Below are 22,251 nucleotides of genomic sequence, written 5' to 3'. Positions count from 1 at the left end.
AAAGCTTTAAACATTCTGAATTTTTTTGGTCTTTTTCTTTTTTGGAGAAACTTATTGCATATGAAAGGAACAGATTAAATATGTATTTTCTCCATAAGTGATTTCTGAGTGATCCTGTAAGACTGACTTTATATTGGCACAAAGTATAATATTCTTCTATCATTTGTTGTATTTTCACATTTGTACTAAATAATAAATATTATTATAACTTAAAATTTCTATTTATTTAAAGGACCGGGACACTATTGAACATTGTAATAATGAGATGCTTGTTTGGATACACCATTAAATCTCCATGGATGCCTCAGTCTTTTAAGGCATTTTATATAGTAATGCTGTGTTAGTAAAAGACGGTATTTGATTTGATGTCTTGATATGCTATGCCTCTTAAAAGCCAAGGGTTACAGACTTAGGTAGATTATTCCCTATTATTTCTACCAAAAATTCCTGCATCAAAAGCCTGTTCCTCCAAAGTTTGGGATTATCCTATTTTTTAATTGAAAAAATATTGGTTTCTTAGGAGTTATTCTTTCTGATCTGAAAGGCTGCAATGGCATTTTTATCCACATATTTATAATTCAGTATTGAAATTACATTGTCTTATATATTGTTTCTTTGGTAAATATATCCCAATGAAAGTCTTGACAGTAATACTATCTTGTGGCTTGGTAAAACAGGTTTGGTGCCTACAAGATTTGTGAATTTTATTATTTGTGTGACTAATATAGATGTAAGTGGCTTTTAAGTTTGCTGCTTATTTCATGGTTTTTATTAATACCACTTGGTTTCTGTTAATCGTGCTGTTTTATTAGCTTGGTAACTGTAATGTAGCCTATTTAATTATTCTGTTATTATTTAGGATAAACTGTTTACTAAATATTGTATTGTTTATTGCTTTTGTTAAAAAGAAATGAAGACGGTAGTTTATAACTGCTGTCATTCTTTGATAGATTTCAAATATATATATATATATATTTTGTGTGTGTGTGTGTGTCTTTTTATCTTTTTTTTTTTTTTTGAGGTGGAGTCTCGCTCTGTCACCCAGGCGGGAGTGCAGTGGTGCAATCTTGGCTCACTGCAGCCTCCACCTCCCAGGTTCAAACGATTCTCCTGCCTCAGCCTTCTGAGTAGCTGAGATTACAGGCACTCACCACTATGCCTGGCTAATTTTTGTATTTTTAGTAGAGACAGGGTTTCACTATGTGGGCCAGGCTGGTCTCGAACTCCTGACCTCGTGATCCACCTGCCTCAGCCTCCCAAAGTGCTGGGATTACAGGCGTGAGCCACCGTGCCCGGCTAGATTTCAAATATTTTAATCAGTTTCCCTGAAGAAAAACTCAGTCTTCCAAATAGTGCCTTTAACTTCCTAAATTTGATAAAACTGTGCATTTAAATTAACAATTTGCTTACATTATTCTTTGTACCTTTTAATTACACTTGTGTACAAAAGTATCACCATAAACTAGTGAACGTTAAGTATTATTTCAAATTGCCATTTAAAAAAATGTGTAAGCTTGCATTCAGAAATTAATTTAAATTTGTCAAGGAGCCTTTTTAATGTTAAAAAGAAATGTGTATTCTTTTAAAAGACTTCTTAGAGAATTATATTTATGAATAAATAATTTCATAAACATATTTATCTTATTGTTGCTAAGTTAATTATGTTTATATCTCTTATATAAGATAGAGCTAATTAACATACAGTTATGGAGGGATTATTTAAGTACATGTTTTAGGGCCTTGATAATTATATGTGTTAGATTTAAATACATGATGAATTAAATCAACAGTTTTCTTGTTACTGTGTGGTTTCAGTTGTATAACAATTTGTTAAGTCACCATGCATCTGTCCTTACTCTACCTGTACCATCCTTGCTATTAGTGTTATTACATTATTATATACAGAATTACAGCTTGAAGCAGTTGTGGTCTACACTGCTTTTATTTTGTGCACTGTGAAACTTGGCTTATCTTCAAACAATTAAATAAGCCTTGCTTGCTCACCTACGTCAGTGTTGCTTTTTTTGTGTTATAAAAGATTAATGTGTTCCTAATGTGCTTTTTAAATCTAACATTACTTGTGTCCCAAAACAAAACCAGAATGAGTCAACAGTTTTTGTTCAGTTATTACAAAAATGTGAATTTAAGTGTTCACTCAAAACAAAAATACTGCTAGTTCTTCACTATCAGACTTTTTATATCCTTTCTGGAGTCTATTTTGATGAAGAGAGAGGATTCTATAAATCAGTAGAATTTTTGAACTATTTAATATATCAGTAGTGCCTGACTCCAACCAGTGGTTACTAAAATATCAGTTATTACTTGTGAGAAAGCAGCAGGTTTAGGGGTACCCAGTATGAGAGCTTGTGCCCATCAGCAGAGCTAAACTTTGAGTTCAGGGTGTTGAATTAACAGATCCAGAATTATGGCTTCAAAATCTTTAGGAAGATGGAAACAATCTTTCAAAATTATTTTATTTCAAAATTGTTCTGAGGAGACTCAGCAAAAGACCTCTGGATTCTAAGAAATAGAGGTATTGAAGTGTTCCTGGGAATTTCAGTCAGTTCAAATGATCTCAGTCCAGTTGGAAACCAGAATAAAGAGCCTTCAAGGTGGGTTTATACGCAGCAGTATGAATGTGCCAACATGTGGGGGTGCTCACTCATAAGAGTGCCAAGGAATGAAGGGAGGCTCAGAGACCTGCCTAGGATCACACAAGTTGCCCCAGAGCTAAGGAGGCCCAAAGAGAAAGTATTGGTTTTATTACACTAAGCAGCAATCCAATTATAGTATAAGTCATTAATATTCGGTAGGGGATGTGATTGGATCAAAACCCTGTATTGTAATTTACTGAAAGGAAACCATAATCCCTATAGTTAGCTGATGCTCTGGTAAAATGATAAAAATAAGTCGAATGCAATACACACTAAAAATATTGAAGAAAAAAGGAAATAAATCCTCCATGTGATAGTTATACATACCCTTCCTCAACCCTTATTACGATTAAATAAGAAAATTATATTTGCCCATTAAAAGTATGAAGTTAGGTGGAGTTAGACCATTTAAAAAAAATTTTAAACACCTTCTTAAGCATATTGAAACAAATGGAAAATAGTTGATATATTTTTTCCATAGCCTCTTAACAGCGGAAAAACCTACAGTATGTGTACCACTAACAAGTATTTGATTATGATTTGCCATTATGAGCATTAAATATTTCAAAAGAGTATGAAAAAGTGTGGCTACACTTCAAATTATTTTCAGTAAAACTAGATATTGTCTAATGGGCTTAATTTGAAGATTTTTTACATGCATGAACTTCTTTAGTCATAGCTTTTAGAAAATCATATGGAAGGTCATTTGTCTGTCACAGTTTAGTTGTATCTCATTTTTAAATTCACATGTATTAATTTGCATGGCAATTACAAAAACACAAGTGTTTGAGATGATTGAAATCACTTTAGTTTAGAAACATAAAAAATAAAGAGCATGAAGAGCAGATGGTTAAGTAAGGATTTCATAGGAAGAAAAATAGAAGGAGACCACTAATGATCAAAATAAAATTTCCAAAGTCCTTCATGGTTAGTTTTAACAAGAAAAAAAGTGATAATTGAAAATAAGATTGTGATTGTTTCTAGTGAGTACTTTCCTTTGTAAATTACAGGAAGTTGTTTACCTTAAGTAATTTTGAAACAGCTAAGTTGTCAAAAGTGTTAACTGTATCTGAATCTTCTTGGGAGCTAGGCATGCTTAACAGATTTTAACGTGAATTCTCATTTTACAGTTTTCAATATATTAGTACCCAGGAGTCTTGATAAAAATAAACTCAAGAAACTTTGTGTTGGAAAACAAACTTGGGTATGATAAACATTTAATGTTGGTTCAGTTATACCTTGAAATTTCTATAGAGTATACATTTCCTTTGAGGACATAAAACATAGAACATAAACAGCATTAGGATAGTGCAGAGCATAAATTGTGGCGATAGCCTGAGATTCCATAAAGCCATGGGAGTTTGAAGAACATCATTATAATAATGCTCAAACCTCACAGTTACTTTGTCTACCGTCTTCTTAATGACCCAGGCAGCTCAGACCAAGACTAAAGAAAAATTCTCCTCTGGCCCCTCAGTAGTAATGTGGTAGAGTGGCTAGATTCCTTCTTAGGAAAAGAAAGAACCAGCTTAGTCTTCCCTGACATTCTCTGACAGGTCCTGTTTTAGCACTGAGATATTCATGTGTTGATTCTGATTTGTTGGGACAAACAGACTTGAATGATCCTGGTCATCAGATTCTTTAAGTAAACAGCATTAGCTGAGTTTCCCTGGGGAGAATGCACAAGATTCACTCTGTTAGTTCTTCTTCTTCTTCTGGAACCTGCTGGAAAACACTCTTCATTTTACCTGTTGCAGCACCCTGTATAGAAATAGGTATGAGGCCAGATTTGAGGAGTAAAGATAATTATTTGTTCCTCAGTCAAAATAGAAACTTAAGGAAGAGGTAGCTGAATAAGAAAATAAATTCCACCAATTCTCCAGAAAATCCCTGGCGTTTCCCCAGCCATGCTTTTATCAGCCCTGCTAAGGATGAAAGTAACTCTGCACTGATGAAAAATTATTTGCATTTCTTTACACTCAGTTTTATCGGTTTCACTGACCTCCTCTCCGTTCTTAGCTTCAATCAGACTTGGGGAAGTGGGGAATGGGGAAGGGAGTGGAGTGGGTGGTAGAGATCAAGATTTGGGTAGAGTTACATATAAGCTCATGTAGTGTTGTGTTGTAGTGTTCAGTAATGTTGAAAACTAAAATTTGGAATTTTTATTATGAGAAAGTCTATATTTTCAAAGCTGACATTAACTTTTTGGTTCTTTTAATTTTTTCTTTCACCAAAAGGTAAATCCACAAAGGCTGAAATAGTTGAATAAAAACTTTAATAATTTTGTTTTTAATTTTGTAGAACTTGATCTTTTTCCTGAATTAATTGGAACTGAAGAAATAATCAAGGTATCATAGCCATTTTTATATTCAAATGTTTTAATATTCGACGGTCTATTTTGAATTGTTGCTTAGGTGTTAGGTATTGCCACATGAATAAAAGTTGTGTTTTACGATTCATTGTGGGGTTAGTTGCTAAGCTTTATATATAGATAGTCACATAATTGATATACATGATTCTCTTATGAAGAAGTTGAAAGATGTTTTGATTGGTATAGTACTAAAAAACAAGAAATATAAATGGTGATGAAGAAAAAAACAATGAACTTTAAAAATAGTTATAGCTATGCACTACAGCTATAAACTGGAATTTTTTTTAGTGTCAAAATTTTTCTGAAGAACTAAAATTATATTTAACCAGTTCTTAATATTGCTACAGTTTATATATAAATAACCAATGTTGATAGATCAATGATAAATATGGCCCAAAATATAAACTATATATATTTTTTGCCCACTTAAATTGTTTATTATTTAATTTGATAAATATTCATTTACTCGAAGGACATTGTGCTGACAACAGACACTTATACTACGAGTAGTCTATACTATTTATAGATAAAATTTACAGATATTTGAGACTATAAATTTTAGCATTATTTTATTTTTTTAAATAGAGAGGAAATGATTGTTTAATATATTTTATATTTCATCATATGCCCTAATGTGCTTTTCATCATAACTGAAATTATGTATTCAGTTCAGGTGCTATTGTTGATGATAGTATGAATGTGTACATGTGTATAGATTGTGTAGGAGCTGATAAAAGTGTGATAACTATTGCTGTTATCCAGCAATAAATAACAATTAGGTCTTTCATAGGTAAAAACTATCTTGATATTTTATGTATTTTATGGCTAGTCTCTCTTACAAGGGACTATTTTAGCAAAATGACCAGTCTACCTTTTTACAGTAGTTTATAGATTTCAGCTAAGAATATCTTTATTTGTATGTGTACATACATGTTCACATGCATATATACATCATATATATGTATATATATCTCCATGTATATATACACACACATACACACACCTACAAGTGATCAACATAATTAAGTCATAAAAGAAAAAAGATATTATATTTATGCTGAGTTGTTAATTCAAATAATTGGTCTGACACACTGATGTAAGCCCTTTTTTCAGTATTTGGTGCCATGTAGTAAATGATATTCTGTTTAAGTTCCATCTCACGTAATATGTATTACACATCACAAATTTTTTAGAAAGGACCAAGGAATGATCAATTGTTTTTCTTTTTTCTTTTTTTTTTTTTGAGGTGGAGTCTCGCTCTGTCGCCTGGGCTGGAGTGCAGTGGCCGGATCTCAGCTCACTGCAAGCTCCGACTCCCGGGTTCACGCCATTCTCCTGCCTCAGCCTCCCGAGTAGCTGGGACTACAGGCGCCCGCCATCTCGCCCGGCTAGTTTTTTTTTTGTATTTTTTAGTAGAGACGGGGTTTCACCGTGTTAGCCAGGATGGTCTTGATCTGCTGACCTCGTGATCTGCCTGTCTCGGCCTCCCAACGTGCTGGGATTACAGGCTTGAGCCACCGCGCCCGGCCATCAATTATTTTTCATAGTAATTCCCGTTACCATGATTCATGATCCATGCTTAGTTACTTTAGTTACAAGATCCATGTTTAGTTATTTTTCTTCTCTATTGCCATTAACACTAAAGCAACTTTTACCATAAGCCTACAAGAGTTATTTAAAATCTTCCAATGTTAATTACTAGTAAATTTCTACATAAAACTATAAGATTGTATTTAGTATATGTAGCTGTGTGAATAGGCTACACATGTGACTTTATATAAATGTTTAAATATTTCCCATTTTTTAATGAACATATACTTCTGGCCGGGCGCGGTGGCTCAAGCCTGTAATCCTAGCACTTTGGGAGGCCGAGACGGGTGGATCACAAGGTCAGGAGATCGAGACCATCCTGGCTAACATGGTGAAACCCCGTCTCTACTAAAAAATACAAAAAACTAGCCGGGCGAGGTGGCGGGTGCCTGTAGTCCCAGCTACTCGGGAGGCTGAGGCAGGAGAATGGCGTAAACCCGGGAGGTGGAGCTTGCAGTGAGCTGAGATCCGGCCACTGCACTCCAGCCTGGGCGACAGAGCGAGACTCCGAGACTCCATCTCAGAAAAAAAAAAGAACATATACTTCTACATATTTATGAGGTGTATAGTATATGAGATCAAATCAGGGTAGTTTGCATATCCTTTATCTCAAACATTTACCATTTTTCTGTGTTGGAAACATTTGAGATCCTTTTTTCTACCTATCTGAAAATATATATTATTGCTAACTATAGTCATCCTACAGTGCTATCGAACACTAGAACTTATTCTTCCTATCTAGCTGTAATTTTGTACCCTTTAACCAATCTCTTCCTGTCGCCCCCTCCCCACTACATTTCTCAGCTTCTAATAACCATTATTCTACACTCTACTTCTATGAAATCAACTTTTTTAGCTTCCTCATAGGAGTGAGTACACACAGTATTTATCTTTCTGTTCCTGGCTTATTCCACTTACATAATGTAGGTATATCTTTATTTTTGTCATACACTCTACAATAGAGGTCCCTAAAGCTATGCCTGTCATGGGGCCTCTGGTCTCGCCATTTGCATATATGACAAACACAAGCAGATCTTCCTGTTAGAGAAGAATGTGAAGATGTGTGAGCAGGCTGACTTGTTGTAGTCAGAGAAAAGTTCCTAGATAGGAGGGAAAAAAACCTCAGTGCATCAGCCCAGGTCCCAATAGGAAACAGATGCCACACTCAAGTGGAGTCATGGAGGTTAATTTAATCAAAAAGTACAATTCATAGGTGTGGGAAGTCTTAATGCAAATAAACATTGTACATTGTACATTTGGGATTAATGATATGAGAGACTTGTTGTTACATCTAAACCTGAAAGGCAAGAAGGCAAGGAGAAGATGCAGAGAGAATGGCACAGCAGGCGCTGTGGTCTCTATAATGGGACAGTGTCATCCTGTGGTGACCAGTTAGGTAAGGAACCTCCCAGGGAATAACCACATTCTCTGGCCACCCACCTAGAACAGAATGGAGACAGGTGGAGAGAGGCTGTGGAAAGCAAAATGAGAATATACAATACACTGAGAAAGGAGTCACCTGAGAAGACAGAGTAGAATTAAAAATCAATGTCATTACTTGTTGATAGAAGGCTAAGATCTAGAAGAAAATGAGGAAGAGAAAGAATTCTTATGACATTAGGCTTATTTGGTTTGTGGGGCTTTACCCATGGTGGTAGGGCCCAAAGAAACAGCCACTCTAATTCTTTGAGCTGGAAGAATCCTTGGCACTGCCAAGAGGGAGGGAGCCAGCTACCAATACACAGATAGGGATTTAAAATAAAGAATACAGGAGCAGTGATTGGTAAGCTTGGCTTGGCAAATTGGTGGTAGTTTTTGCTATTGAAATTAACTGTTGTATTAATAATATATTGTCAAATAGAAAGAGACCTGTGTCATAATGTGTCTTCCTGGAGCATGATTATGAGATGGGATGAAAACACTGCTTAACCAATCCACTATTCACTTCCTTTGCTTCATGCAGGAATGAATGACAGGCTGGAAAATGCATGGAATGTATTCATAATGACTTTCAATCCCTGAATATAGAAAAAAAAGAGTTTGAAGGATATTTCTTAGATCCTCTCCAAATGGAAATGTATGACTTTCCAAGACAAAGTATCTGTAGCATAATCATGGATTCACACTAAATTTTTTAAATGAAGTTGTGAAGGATAACATATGACACAGATCGAAACTACAGTGGAAGAAAGAGTCACAATAATTCCATAAAGAAATTGCAGGAAAGAGTATTTGTTAAAATATTTGTAGTCAGATATGAATAAAGTAATCATAGGGCATGAATGATATGTTCTTCTTAAAATGTTGACACAGCCAATGTGACCTTTTAGAGATCAACAAGATATGGTAGGATAGGATTAATGAAGGTCTAATCACCTTCACCAGGTTCTGAGAGGTTCTGAACCTCATAAAGTTTATAGAACGCGTATCTGATGTGTGTATAGTTTTTTTCTCAAATATGTAACAAGAAGAGATGTGTAGCATTATATTATAATAAAAATTTTATGAAAATTTACATTGCTTATAGGAGGATATGATAAAGTATGTTTATGTGGAAATGTAAGCAAAGAGAAAGAAATGTAATAGTATGGTGGAAGTCAAGAGACATTGTTAGATCATATAGAGAAAACAGATGACATATCTTTGGGGAACTTTTGCTGTGAAGGAGAGATGAGAAGTGGAATGATAACTAGAAGGTGAATTAGAGGTTTTCCTTTGTGTTCCCTTTAAATAAGAGAGATCGAAGTTGATTTAAGCTGATGAGAATGATCTGTATGAGAATTTGAGAAAACAAATTGGAAACACAAAATAGGCTGAACTACTCAATTACGTTCAATTCCCAGGTTCATGATAGGGAATGGATCTAAACCACAGAAGTAGGAATTAGCTTTAGAAAGGAAGGAAAACAACTCGTTAGTTCTAACAGGACAGGAGGGGCAAGGGGAACTTGTTTTTAATGTTAGGAAGAAGTGTGTTTTTGACTAATGGCTTCTTTTCCCTGTAAACAGGAAGGCCATCTGCTGAGAATGGGAGGAAAGGACAGGAAAATGAAGGTTTGAACAGAGTTTTGGTAGAGGGAAAGAGTGTGGAGTGATACCAGAAAACTAGGCAAATATTTAGGTTTGCAAAAGCAAGGAAGAGTTTAGAAACTCCACACTGCCAAGCTTAATATTGATCCTCAGCAAAACTCTGGATCAAATTATAAAACAAATATTTATGAGGACTTCTAAGGAAAGAAGAGATAATTGGCACCAACCAATTTTCCCTAAAAGCAAGTCAAGGCAAATTATTCTTATTTCCTTTTGCATGAAGTTTTTAGGTTTGTAGATTATGGGAATATTTTATTTAGGAAATTATTTGGCAAAATCTCTCAGGTGGTCCTTGTGAACAAGGTATCACACAGAATGTAAAACTTCTTGAAGAATACTGACTACTTGTAAGTAAATTTGTCAAGGGAATCTGAGAGAGTAGCCATTTTTAGCATGCAATATAATTCAGATCAAGTGCACTAACTTCCTAGAGTTGTCACATATGCTTCAGAAAATACAACCAACCAAATAATTAAACCATAAATAATGAGGCCACCATTAAGCTTGGAATCGTGTGTTTCATACAGTGTAGATTTCCATGTGTATGACTCATGCTTATGAGCACACATGGCTTAAGATTCAGATTCTTTCTTCTGATATTGGTCAAGTTCTCAATAGCTGTACTCAGTAATTTTTTTCTTCTTTTAAGTAGCATGGCCTTAAAATATCTAACAGGTGATCAAATAAATGACAATTCTAACAAGTTGTTGGGTACAAAGATACTGACAAAATCATGTCCCACATAAACTTAAAAAAAAAAATCTTGATAACTTTGACAATTGAGATTTCTAAGTATATAGGTATAGAGTTAGATATAATATGCCCAGTTTTTGTGTGTGTGTGTGTGTATGTGTGTGTATATATATATAGAGAGAGAGAGAGAGAGAGAGAGAGAAAGAAAGCATAGGTCTTGGTTGACTTCTAGTCAGAAGACTAGAAGTCTCCCCCTGGTCATTGCATAGAAGATTCAGCCTCCTGATTGGTGAGTCTAAGGGTAACACAAAATTAAAAAACTAGGAGTAGAATCATATTTTGACAAGTTGCCTTTGACATATCCGCCTAAGTCTTAAGTGGAAAATATTTTTTAAAAAAGGAAAATAAAACCAAACACCTCTTTTAGTTCTAAATCTTCCATTTATTACGACCTTAAAATTATGATTTGTTCTAAAAATATATTATCAAGTATTCTGAATGTTCAACTATTTTGGTCTTTGAAATAGTTTCATCACCAATTCTTATTACAATAAGCTAATGGCTATTTACCTTGATGCCTGATGAATAAAGAAATATAAAAACAACAAAATAAATACCATGTTAAATAACACTATCAATATATAACTACAGTGTGTCTTCCTTTTAAATATGTGGTATCTATTCATTTAACCACTTCTTTCCATAGCATTAAAATAAAGGCAGCCATAAATTAGGTGTTTTCATTACGTTTAATTATTTCCCTGGAGAGTGGATGATAAAGGTTGTAGGTTAAAAGCATGCATTGTACAGAATGGTGTTTTATGAGGATAAGAAGTTCCCAAGGTACCACAAGTGATGATTGGCAGTATAAGATATTATGAAGATTTTTTTCTCTTATTTCCTTATGACTCATTAAACCTTGTTTGCTTTTCAAAGGAGGAGGAAGAGGGAAAAGACGTTGAAGAAGACACTATTGTGAATCCTGGTAGAGACAGTGCCACAAATCAGATCAGGAAAAAGGAACCCCAGATTTCTACCACAACACACTACAATCGCATAAGGACGAAATATAATGAAGCCAAGACTAACCGATCCCCAACAAGAGGAAGTGAATTCTCTGGAAAGGGTGATGTTCCCAACACATCTTTAAATTCCACTTCCCAATCAGTCACTAAATTAGCCACAGAAAAAGATATTTCCTTGACTTCTCAGACTGTGACTGAACTGCCACCTCACACTGTGGAAGGTACTTCAGCCTCTTTAAATGATGGCTCTAAAACTGTTCTTAGATCTCCACATATGAACTTGTCGGGGACTGTAGATTCCTTAAATACAGTTTCTATAACAGAATATGAGGAGGAGAGTTTATTGACCAGTTTCAAGCTTGATACTGGAGCTGAAGATTCTTCAGGCTCCAGTCCCGCAACTTCTGCTATCCCATTCATCTCTGAGAACATATCCCAAGGGTATATATTTTCCTCTGAAAACCCAGAGACAATCACATACGACGTCCTTATACCAGAATCTGCTAGAAATGCTTCTGAAGATTCAACTTCATCAGGTTCAGAAGAATCACTAAAGGATCCTTCTGTGGAGGGAAATGTGTGGTTTCCTAGCTTTACAGATGTAACAGCACAGCCCGATGTTGGATCAGGCAGAGAGAGCTTTCTCCAGACTAATGACACTGAGATACGTGTTGATGAATCTGAGAAGACAACCAAGTCCTTTTCTGCAGGCCCGGTGATGTCACAGGGTCCCTCAGTTACAGATCTGGAAATGCCACATTATTCTACCTTTGCCTACTTCCCAACTGAGGTAACACCTCATGCTTTTACCCCATCCTCCAGACAACAAGATTTGGTCTCCACGGTCAATGTGGTACGCTCGCAGACAACCCAACCGGTATACAATGGTGAGACACCTCTTCAACCTTCCTACAGTAGTGAAGTCTTTCCTCTAGTCACCCCTTTGTTGCTTGACAATCAGATCCTCAACACTACCCCTGCTGCTTCAAGTAGTGATTCGGCCTTGCATGCTACGCCTGTATTTCCCAGTGTCGATGTGTCATTTGAATCCATCCTGTCTTCCTATGATGGTGCACCTTTGCTTCCATTTTCCTCTGCTTCCTTCAGTAGTGAATTGTTTCGCCATCTGCATACAGTTTCTCAAATCCCTCCACAAGTTACTTCAGCTACCGAGAGTGATCAGGTGCCCTTGCATGCTTCTCTGCCAGTGGCTGGGGGTGATTTGCTATTAGAGCCCAGCCTTGTTCAGTATTCTGATGTGCTGTCACATCTGACCACTACTGATGCTGCTTCAGAGACGCTGGAATTTGGTAGTGAATCTGGTGTTCTTTATAAAACGCTTATGTTTTCTCAAGTTGAACCACCCAGCAGTGATGCCATGATGCATGCACGTTCTTCAGGGCCTGAACCTTCTTATGCCTTGTCTAATAACGAGGGCTCCCAACACATCTTCACTGTTTCTTACAGTTCTGCAATACCTGTGCATGATTCTGTGGGTGTAACATACCAGGGTTCCTTATTTAGTGGCCCTAGCCATATACCAATACCTAAGTCTTCGTTAATTACCCCAACTGCATCATTACTGCAGCCTACTCATGCCCTCTCTGGTGATGGGGAATGGTCTGGAGACTCTTCTGATAGTGAATTTCTTTTACCTGACACAGATGGGCTAACAGCCCTTAACATTTCTTCACCTGTTTCTGTAGCTGAATTTACACATACAACATCTGTGTTTGGTGATGATAATAAGGCGCTTTCTAAAAGTGAAATAATATATGGAAATGAGACGGAACGGCAAATTCTTTCTTTCAATGAGATGGTTTACCCTTCTGAAAGCACAGTCATGCCCAACATGCATGATAATGTAAATAAGTTGAATGCATCTTTACAAGAAACCTCTGTTTCCATTTCTAGCACCAAGGGCATGTTTCCAGGGTCCCTTGCTCATACCACCACTAAGGTTTTTGATCATGAGATTAGTCAAGTTCCAGAAAATAACTTTTCAGTTCAACCTACACATACTGTCTTTCAAGCATCTGGTGATACTTCGCTTAAACCTGTGCTTAGTGCAAACTCAGAGCCAGCATCCTCTGACCCTGCTTCTAGTGAAATGTTATCTCCTTCAACTCAACTCTTATTTTATGAGACCTCAGCTTCTTTTAGTACTGAAGTATTGCTACAACCTTCCTTTCAGGCTTCTGATGTTGACACCTTGCTTAAAACTGTTCTTCCAGCTGTGTCTAGTGATCCAATATTGGTTGAAACCCCCAAGGTTGATAAAATTAGTTCTACAATATTGCATCTCATTGTATCACATTCTGCTTCAAGTGAAAACATGCTGCACTCTACATCTGTACCAGGTTTTGATGTGTCGCCTACTTCTCATATGCACTCTGCTTCACTTCAAGGTTTGACCATTTCTTATGCAAGTGAGAAATATGAACCAATTTTGTTTAAAAGTGAAAGTTCCCACCAAGTGGTACCTTCTTTGTACAGTAATGATGAGTTGTTCCAAACGGCCAATTTGGAGATTAAGCAGACCTATCCCCCAAAAGGAAGGCATGAATTTGCTACACCTGTTTTATCAATTGATGAACAATTAAATACACTAATAAATAAGTTTATACATTCCGATGAAATTTTAACCTCCACCAAAAGTTCTGTTACTGATAAGGTATTTGCTGGTATTCCAACAGTTGCTTCTGATACATTTGTATCTACTGATCATTCTGTTCCTATAGGACATGGGCATGTTGCCATTACAGCTGTTTCTCCCAACAGAGATGGTTCTGTAACCACAACCAAGTTGCTGTTTCCTTCTAAGGCAACTTCTGAACTGAGTCATAGTGCCAGATCTGATGCCGATTTAGTGGGTGGTGGTGAAGATGGTGACACTGATGATGATGATGGTGATGATGATGATGATGACAGAGATAGTGATGGCTTATCCATACATAAGTGTATGTCATGCTCATCCTATAGAGAATCACAGGAAAAGGTAATGAATGATTCAGATACCCATGAAAACAGTCTTATGGATCAGAATAATCCAGTCTCACATTCACTATCTGAGAATTCTGAAGAGGATAATAGAGTCACAAGTGTATCCTCAGACAGTCAAACTGGTGTGGACAGAAGTCCTGGTAAATCACCATCAGCAAATGGGCTATCCCAAAAGCACAATGATGGAAAAGAGGAAAATGACATTCAGACTGGTAGTGCTCTGCTTCCTCTCAGCCCTGAATCTAAAGCATGGGCAGTTCTGACAAGTGATGAAGAAAGTGGATCAGGGCAAGGTACCTCAGATAGCCTTAATGAGAATGAGACTTCCACAGATTTCAGTTTTCCAGACACTAATGAAAAAGATGCTGATGGGATCCTGGCAGCAGGTGACTCAGAAATAACTCCTGGATTCCCACAGTCCCCAACACCATCTGTTACTAGCGAGAACTCAGAAGTGTTCCACGTTTCAGAGGCAGGTTAGTTATGGATCAGAAGGACAGATTGAGGTGTGGTGGTTTGCTTGCTCTAAAAGTAAAGCAAAAATTATGAATAGATAGAAATTTAGTAAAATGGTACATCATCGTTTTTAAAATCAAAACATTCAACAAATCGGTCTCCAGTTTCTAAAGTATAATTTTATGTACTATTTCAAACAATTGTTTAATACATTTTGGTTTTTAATTTCTCTCCAAACAGACAAAACAATTTTATTTATTGTCAATATTTCATACTCTACAGGATGCCTTTTGTGGGTGGGGCAATTCCGTTTGCATAATACATTTTAGTACACTGCTTTTAAAATAAGATCAGAGTATGCTATTTTCGATGATTTTAATTTTCATAGTTCTAAAATAAGTTGTAAACTAATTCTATTTAATTATAAAATGAATTATTAAATCTGAGGGTAATGTGACATAAGCACTTCTCTCTGACACACCCCCTTAGAAAGGAATTAGTTAACTTGCACATTCATATCAGCTTGGGGAGCTTTATTATTATTATTATTATTTATTTGTTTATTTATTTATTTTCTTTGAGACAGAGTCTCACTCTGTCGCTCCGGCTGGAGTGCAGTAGCACGATCTCGGCTCCCTGCAAGCTGTGTCTAGTGACACCTCCCGGATTCACGCCATCCTCCTGCCTCAGCCTCCCGAGTAGCTGGGACTACAGGTGCCTGCCACCAGGCCTGGCTAATTTTTTTATATTTTTAGTAGAGATGGGGTTTTGACCGTGTTAGCCAGGATGGTCTCGATCTCCTGACCTCGTGATCCCGTCCGCCTCGGCCTCCCAAAGTGCTGGGATTACAGGCGTGAGCCACCGCGCCAGGCCGGAGAGCTGTATTTTTTTTTTAAAAAAAGTTTTATTACTAAGTTTTGAGAGTTAATGATGAAGTTAAAAAATTTTTAATTTTTTTTCTTTCTTTATCTTAACGTTGCCTAAAGAGGGCAGTGTAAACCATCAAAATACATTTTACTTTATGCCTGCTGTTACACACCTTTTTAAGTTAAATAATGGGCATTAATATGTACAGTATGTATAGGTATTGTATGGCAAGATGTAAAACACTAAACATTTTTCTGTAGAAATGAATTTCATTTGTGAATGTATTTTATGCAAATTAGCTTACTGACCAGATGTTTCTTAGAGCAGATTATGTGCAGTGTATATAATACAGATGTCTGCTTTTAATGCCAAAGAAAGAAGAGGGAAGTTCAATTCTATTAAGTATAGAAAATTAATACTTTCATTGAATTGGTCATAAGAATTTTATAATTTGCTTTTATTAAATGTGAAGGTATTTTGAAATTTAATAATGAAACTATTTAAATCTTAACATTAAGTTAAATGATAGGCTAATGTAACAAAAGGCACTCATTGTATAAAAATGAATATTTGCAATGCAGAACATAGACATCAGTCTCATTAGGATATTTTTCCTCTTTGCTATTTCATCTTTTGAATTAGTTGTATATTTTTTTCTTCAGTGCAGTAGCAATTAAAAGTTCGTACATTTTAATAGAGAAGTTTTTCTGTATTATGAATTGATACCTATTTAACATTGCATTTTAAACACTTAAATGCTGATATGTGAGAATGAATAATGAATCCATAGGTCACTATAGTCATTAGTGCTGTCATATATATGAACTCTTATCTGTTCTCAATTATAGTAGTTGCTTTTTAATTTTCATTAGATTTATGCTAAAAGAAAATATCAGGAATCCATCTATCTATTTTACCAGGTAGTGACATTGATATGTTCTTGCTAGACTATACTATTATAGAAAGATATATATAATGAGATGCTAAACCTAAAATTATTGACTAAAGCTTAATGAGTTTCTCTTCAGTGCACTAATTAGATTTATTTAATTATCAAGAGTATGTTCTCCCACTAATTAGGATAAAACAATATGAATATGACATCCAACATTATCAAGTAACATAATTAGTGAAGTAAATAAGATCAAACAAGATTAGGGGAAAATTCTGGCCTATTTTTAAAACTGTATCTATAAAATCATATGTAGTCTGTCTTATCCAATAATTGAATATATCCCTTTATCAAATGCATGCAGGCTAGCTCTGAAACTTAAAATTTTATGGTGTATTTCTAGAATGCAGAATAATTTACAGGATATGTTCTTCAAAATACTATAGATAAGGCAAATGTTAGTATCCACAATTTATAAATGAGTACACTGAGACCCAAAGATACTAGATTATTGGATTCAGGTCACATGAGTAAATACAAAACTGAGCCTGGAAATGTGTTATTGATGTCTCTGTCTTAAAGACTATGCTTTCATGTTGGGAACCAATTAAATAAATGTAATGCTTAAATTGTAACACCAAAATTATACTATCTTATTCTCAAAACATATTTTAAAATGTTAATCTTAGTTTTTATTTCTTAATTACCTATAAATTAAATCTCTTAATTCAGGTAACTCCTATATATTACTGAGCCATATAAAAGCAGATATTTTAGTCTCAAATAAATAAAAACAAAATCAGTACAATTACTTCCTCATTATAAAACACAAAGCAACCAACTGATTGTGCTTTCATATGATATCCCATCTTGTGTAAAAGAGCTAGGTTTCATGTCATAGATTGATCATTCTGACTCCTTAATTAAAGGATTTAAGATCAAGTATCCCAGAGCACTTTTGAGAAAAGTTTATACACAAGACTACATGTGTATGCATGTGTGTATACAGTGTCTGTATATAAATATGTATATATGGTGTATTTACATATATAATGCACTATATATCTTATATATATTGCATATATGATTGGACATATCTCATATATATGTATGCTATACATATATAAATGAAATATGTAGTTATATATATATATATCCATATACATGTTGCTTTGAAAATTTGTGGCTATTGAAGACCTGCATAATTATATAAGCTTACTTTGTGCATGCATTAATCTACATCACTGGTTCTCAAACTTTGACATAGATCAAAATCAACTGGAGGACTTGTCAAAACACAAATTGCTGACCCTTACACACAGAGTTTCTGGTTCAGAAAATTTGGTGTGGTTTGAGTGAAGCCCAAAATTTGCATTTCTAAGTTATGGTGATATTGATGCTGCTATTCTGGGGATCACATGTCAAGAAAAACTGATACAGATAATAATCTTAACCACCATTTGTACTATATGAGGTACCAAGGACTTTGCTAAGTGAATGTTTTCATTTATTACTGACACACTTACTTTCCACCTAGGTAACAATAGTTACAATAGACAAAACTGTGAAGACAATCGTGCATAAAATAAGATGTTTTTCTAAATTTTATAAGGAAATGCTCATTGCATTCACCATTAGGTTATTTAGGTGACTAGATGATTCTAGATGAGTCTCCACAAAATAATGGCCAGAGCTTAGGATTAACATTTTTAAAAATGGAGGCTTGGGCTTTTCTCACAAGAATATTAGCTACAATTCAGGGCTGAGTTGGCTTACAACATTTTCACTTTTTATACAGTTTTATGATTTTCGATCACACCTTTGAATTCCATTTTTTTCTGGTAAATGAATTTATAGTTATAAGAACAAACAGCTTGGGAAATGTGTGTGCCATTTATATTCCTGTGATACATTTATTTATTTGTTTGTTTGTTTGTTTATTTATTTATTTTGAGATAGAGTCTCTGTTGCCCAGGCTGTAGTGCAGTGGCGTGATCTCAGCTCACTGGAACCTCCGCCTCCTGGGTTCAAGCAATTCTCCTGCCTCAGTTTCCCAAGTAGCTGGGGCTACAAGCGCACGCCATCACACCTGGCTAATTTTTGTATTTTTTCTTTTTTTTAATAGAGATGGGGTTTCGCCATGTTGGCCACATTGGTCTTGGACTCCTGACCTCAAGTGATCCGCCCGTCTCAGCCTCCCAAAGTGCTGGGATTTCAGGCATGGGCCACCGCGTCCAGCATGATACATTTCCTTTATTAGTGGATTAAATTCCTGGCCCTTTCTGCTACCATCCTTGATCAATGGAAGAAAGCTATTATTTTAAATCTTAAGTTCTCTCCAATTAGATATATATGTAATGCTATATATGTGCGCTTATATTAGTCTCAATTTTCTTAAATACTTAAAGTTAAACAAAGTTTCTCTCTCTCCTATTACTTAAGCATCAAAAGTGCCAAGTGCCGAAGAAGGCATGTAGATTTTGATGGAAACTCAAATGTGGTTTGAGCCCTTATCATAAGATAAGGGCTTTTTGTAGCACTGTCAGCATGCTGTCATGTTAGAAACCGTTCTCATGCTCAATCATCTTGGTTTCCCACTGAACACACCACAAACAAAGAGGAAGGATTGTTACTGGCCACACTCACAGTTCTGAAACTCTTTTTTAACAACTTGGAAGGTAATCTCTAGTTAAAGTGATTTTCAAAGTGCTAGTGCAATAATGTAGCTGACTGGTCCCAAAAATAATCATATGTCATCTTTTAAAATTAACTCAACGACCAAATTCAGACTTTTAATTATTTACCTTTGGCATTATTTCAGAAGAATTTCTTAGATCTACATAATCCTCCAATTCACTGAAATTGCATTTTTATTTTTTTTGTAGAATAAAACAATGGATAAGAAGAGCACTCAAAATAACATTTAAAACCAATCTATATTTAAAATTGAAATAGATTGCTGGATTGAAAGGTGATCCTAATATAAGAAGAGTTATCCCAAGATTTTTTTCTTCATGAAATTATTAATTGCTTCTAACTATTTACCTAATGGAGGATTAAAAATAATCCTATTTAAATTTATTTTAGAAAATTAATATGTATGGTGATTTAGTAAGTAGTGCTGTTTTTCCTAACCATTCTGTTTTAAACCAGTAGTATTTTTTAAATTTCAATACTTAGATTTTTCTTATTTAGCAAGGCTTTTCAAGGCAGTGTTATGCTTACCTGTTGCCAAGGCACCCCTATCTGGGTGCCAATCTCTGCTGGGATGTTGTAGTTCTTCAGTGTCTAATAGCCTGCCTTACGTTTTCAACTTTGTTTTAATTAAATTGGCTTATAATTGTAGATATTCTTTGCATCAAAGAGTCAAAATTTTAAAGGTAAGTAACAGCAATGAAGGTTGCAATTAATCGGTTGAAAAATGCTGTGACTTTTCCTTTACCTTAAATATCAATTCTCTCAATTTTCTCCGACTACAGAGGCCAGTAATAGTAGCCATGAGTCTCGTATTGGTCTAGCTGAGGGGCTGGAATCCGAGAAGAAGGCGGTTATACCCCTTGTGATCGTGTCAGCCCTGACTTTTATCTGTCTAGTGGTTCTTGTGGGTATTCTCATCTACTGGAGGTAAGTTGAGTATTTGTTTTGGAAAATTTAATTCATAAAGCTCAGATTTTGCCCATATTTCATCTGAAAGGTCTTCAAAGCATATTCAAAATTTATTTTCCTTGAGAGCTGCCATTAATTTGTTCAAGGTAAATTTGTGAATCCAAAGGCACAATAATGAAAGGGTTAATTGTTCTTCATACATCAATTAAAGGTAAATTGGAGGAACTGCTACCTGTTACTATTTAACACAGTATTTTGACAGTTGTACTTTCATGTTACTCTAATTAATAGACATCATCATAGCATTTAACAAAAGTGTAAGCTTCTCATTAGTTGTTATAATTCCAAAAATTAAGAAAACATTTTTTGTATAGTAACTAAATTGTTTTTCAATGACAGAAGAGTTTGTACAAGATGCATATTAACTGTACATACTGATAAAAATGATAACCTGTGCATAAAAGTAAAATCAAGCAATTAAACTATAAATATAATTAGAGAATACAGTTAATGACTATCTTAAGATGCACAGGCATTTAAGATTCCTTATAATTTGCTTTGGGAATGAAATATAACTTCGCTGTCTTAAGTCCATTAAAGGACAAGAATAATTGTACCAATCATAAGCTTTCCATCCTGTGGAAAGCAGAAGACACAACAAATTAGTGTATTTATTAGGAACATAGCTCAGTATAACTGTGTCTGTTAGAAAACAAAGATTTTGATGCTATAAGGAATCATGTGTGTAAACCAAGAAAGGGCACAGCATAGTACTTTTATAAAGTATAGCATACTTTTATTTTAAAAGAGAATTTTGTTCAGAAGATACATAGTAATTTTTTTTGTTTAGCAACATCTTTCTATAACTTTATGTCAGCATTCTTCATGTGTTCTCTCAAAATATATTCTTGTGGTTTATTCTAAAATATTTACCATTTTTACTGATTGTTTCCCACATACCTAGTATTGTGTTAACTATCAGGAAATATCAAAAATGAACAAATGAATGAAAAAAGAGTCAATGATTTGAAGAAATCTATGCTTATTGAGGGGAAAGAATTTGTCATAAAAACGTATCAAATAGGCCGGGCGCGGTGGCTCACGCCTGTAATCCCAGCACTTTGGGAGGCTGAGGCCGGCAGATCACAAGGTCAGGAGATCCAGACCATCCTGGCTAACACAGTGAAACCCCGTCTCTACTGAAAAAACAAAAAATTAACCGGTCGTGGTAATGGGCGCCTGTAGTCCCAGCTACTCGGGAGACTGAGGCAGGAGAATGGCGTGAACCCGGGAGGCGGTGCTTGCAGTGAGCCGAGATCGCGCCACTACACTCCAGCTTGGGCAACAGAGTGAGACTCCATCTCAAAAAAAAAAAAAAACCGTATAAAATATTACACAAAAGTGTATGCATAGCAGTTGAAATCTAGTGCTAAAAGTAGTCAGAGAACAAAGAAGCATGGTAGGCCAGAATGCTCAGGGTAAGTGTAAACTAAAATATAGGACTCAAGCTCTGTGGAAGTCAGAAAGGAAAGGAAAGGGGCATTCCAGGCAGGGGCACAGCAGGTGCAAAGATCGGGAAGTAGAGACGAGCTGTCTTTTGAGTAAAAGCTATTGGGTGTTTCGGACACAGTGAGGCCTGGAGCATGTATTAATAGTTGCGTGTAGTTGGACATTGGTTGGCTAGGGTAGAATGTCTTCACGATCAACTGTATTTCATATCTGACTTCCTTTACTAGAACAGAGTAGACTGCACACTATGGAGAACAGATCGTGCTTTTGTTACCGCACATGGCTCAGGAGTCTATTTCGCTCATAACAAGAAACAAACAAACCTGGTTTCTTTAGTCTGTATCCCAGTGATTCCAATAATTGCCAAAGATTTTTTTTTTTTTTGCTAAAGATTTCATGCTTAGCAGAGTGCTTTGAACTTAACACATACTCCATAAATGTGTGTTCAACAAAAATAAATATTGCTTTTCTCCCCATTCCCCACTTAACTTGTTGA

The 22,251-nt window shown here is 35.4% G+C and overlaps 1 protein-coding gene across 4 annotated transcripts in view; it reads left to right on the top strand.

The window, feature by feature from the left end:
- PTPRZ1 (protein tyrosine phosphatase receptor type Z1) overlaps window positions 1–22,251 on the top strand; it is a 195,769-nt gene that overhangs the window by 130,947 nt on the left and 42,571 nt on the right. For 2 of the 4 annotated variants that reach the window (XM_033192358.1, XM_033192357.1), the window contains exons 11-13: window positions 4,956–5,002; window positions 11,334–14,901; window positions 20,120–20,264. In XM_033192358.1, coding sequence (XP_033048249.1) covers window positions 4,956–5,002; window positions 11,334–14,901; window positions 20,120–20,264 — 3,760 coding nt within the window. The remainder of the gene's footprint in view (window positions 1–4,955; window positions 5,003–11,333; window positions 14,902–20,119; window positions 20,265–22,251) is intronic. The other 2 variants (XM_033192360.1, XM_033192359.1) reach the window with 1 other exon arrangement.

Source organism: Trachypithecus francoisi, unplaced genomic scaffold (assembly GCF_009764315.1).
Source record: "Trachypithecus francoisi isolate TF-2019V2 unplaced genomic scaffold, Tfra_2.0 Lachesis_group4, whole genome shotgun sequence".
Lineage (NCBI taxonomy): Eukaryota > Metazoa > Chordata > Mammalia > Primates > Cercopithecidae > Trachypithecus > Trachypithecus francoisi.
This window is presented reverse-complemented; position numbering and strand designations above follow the sequence as displayed.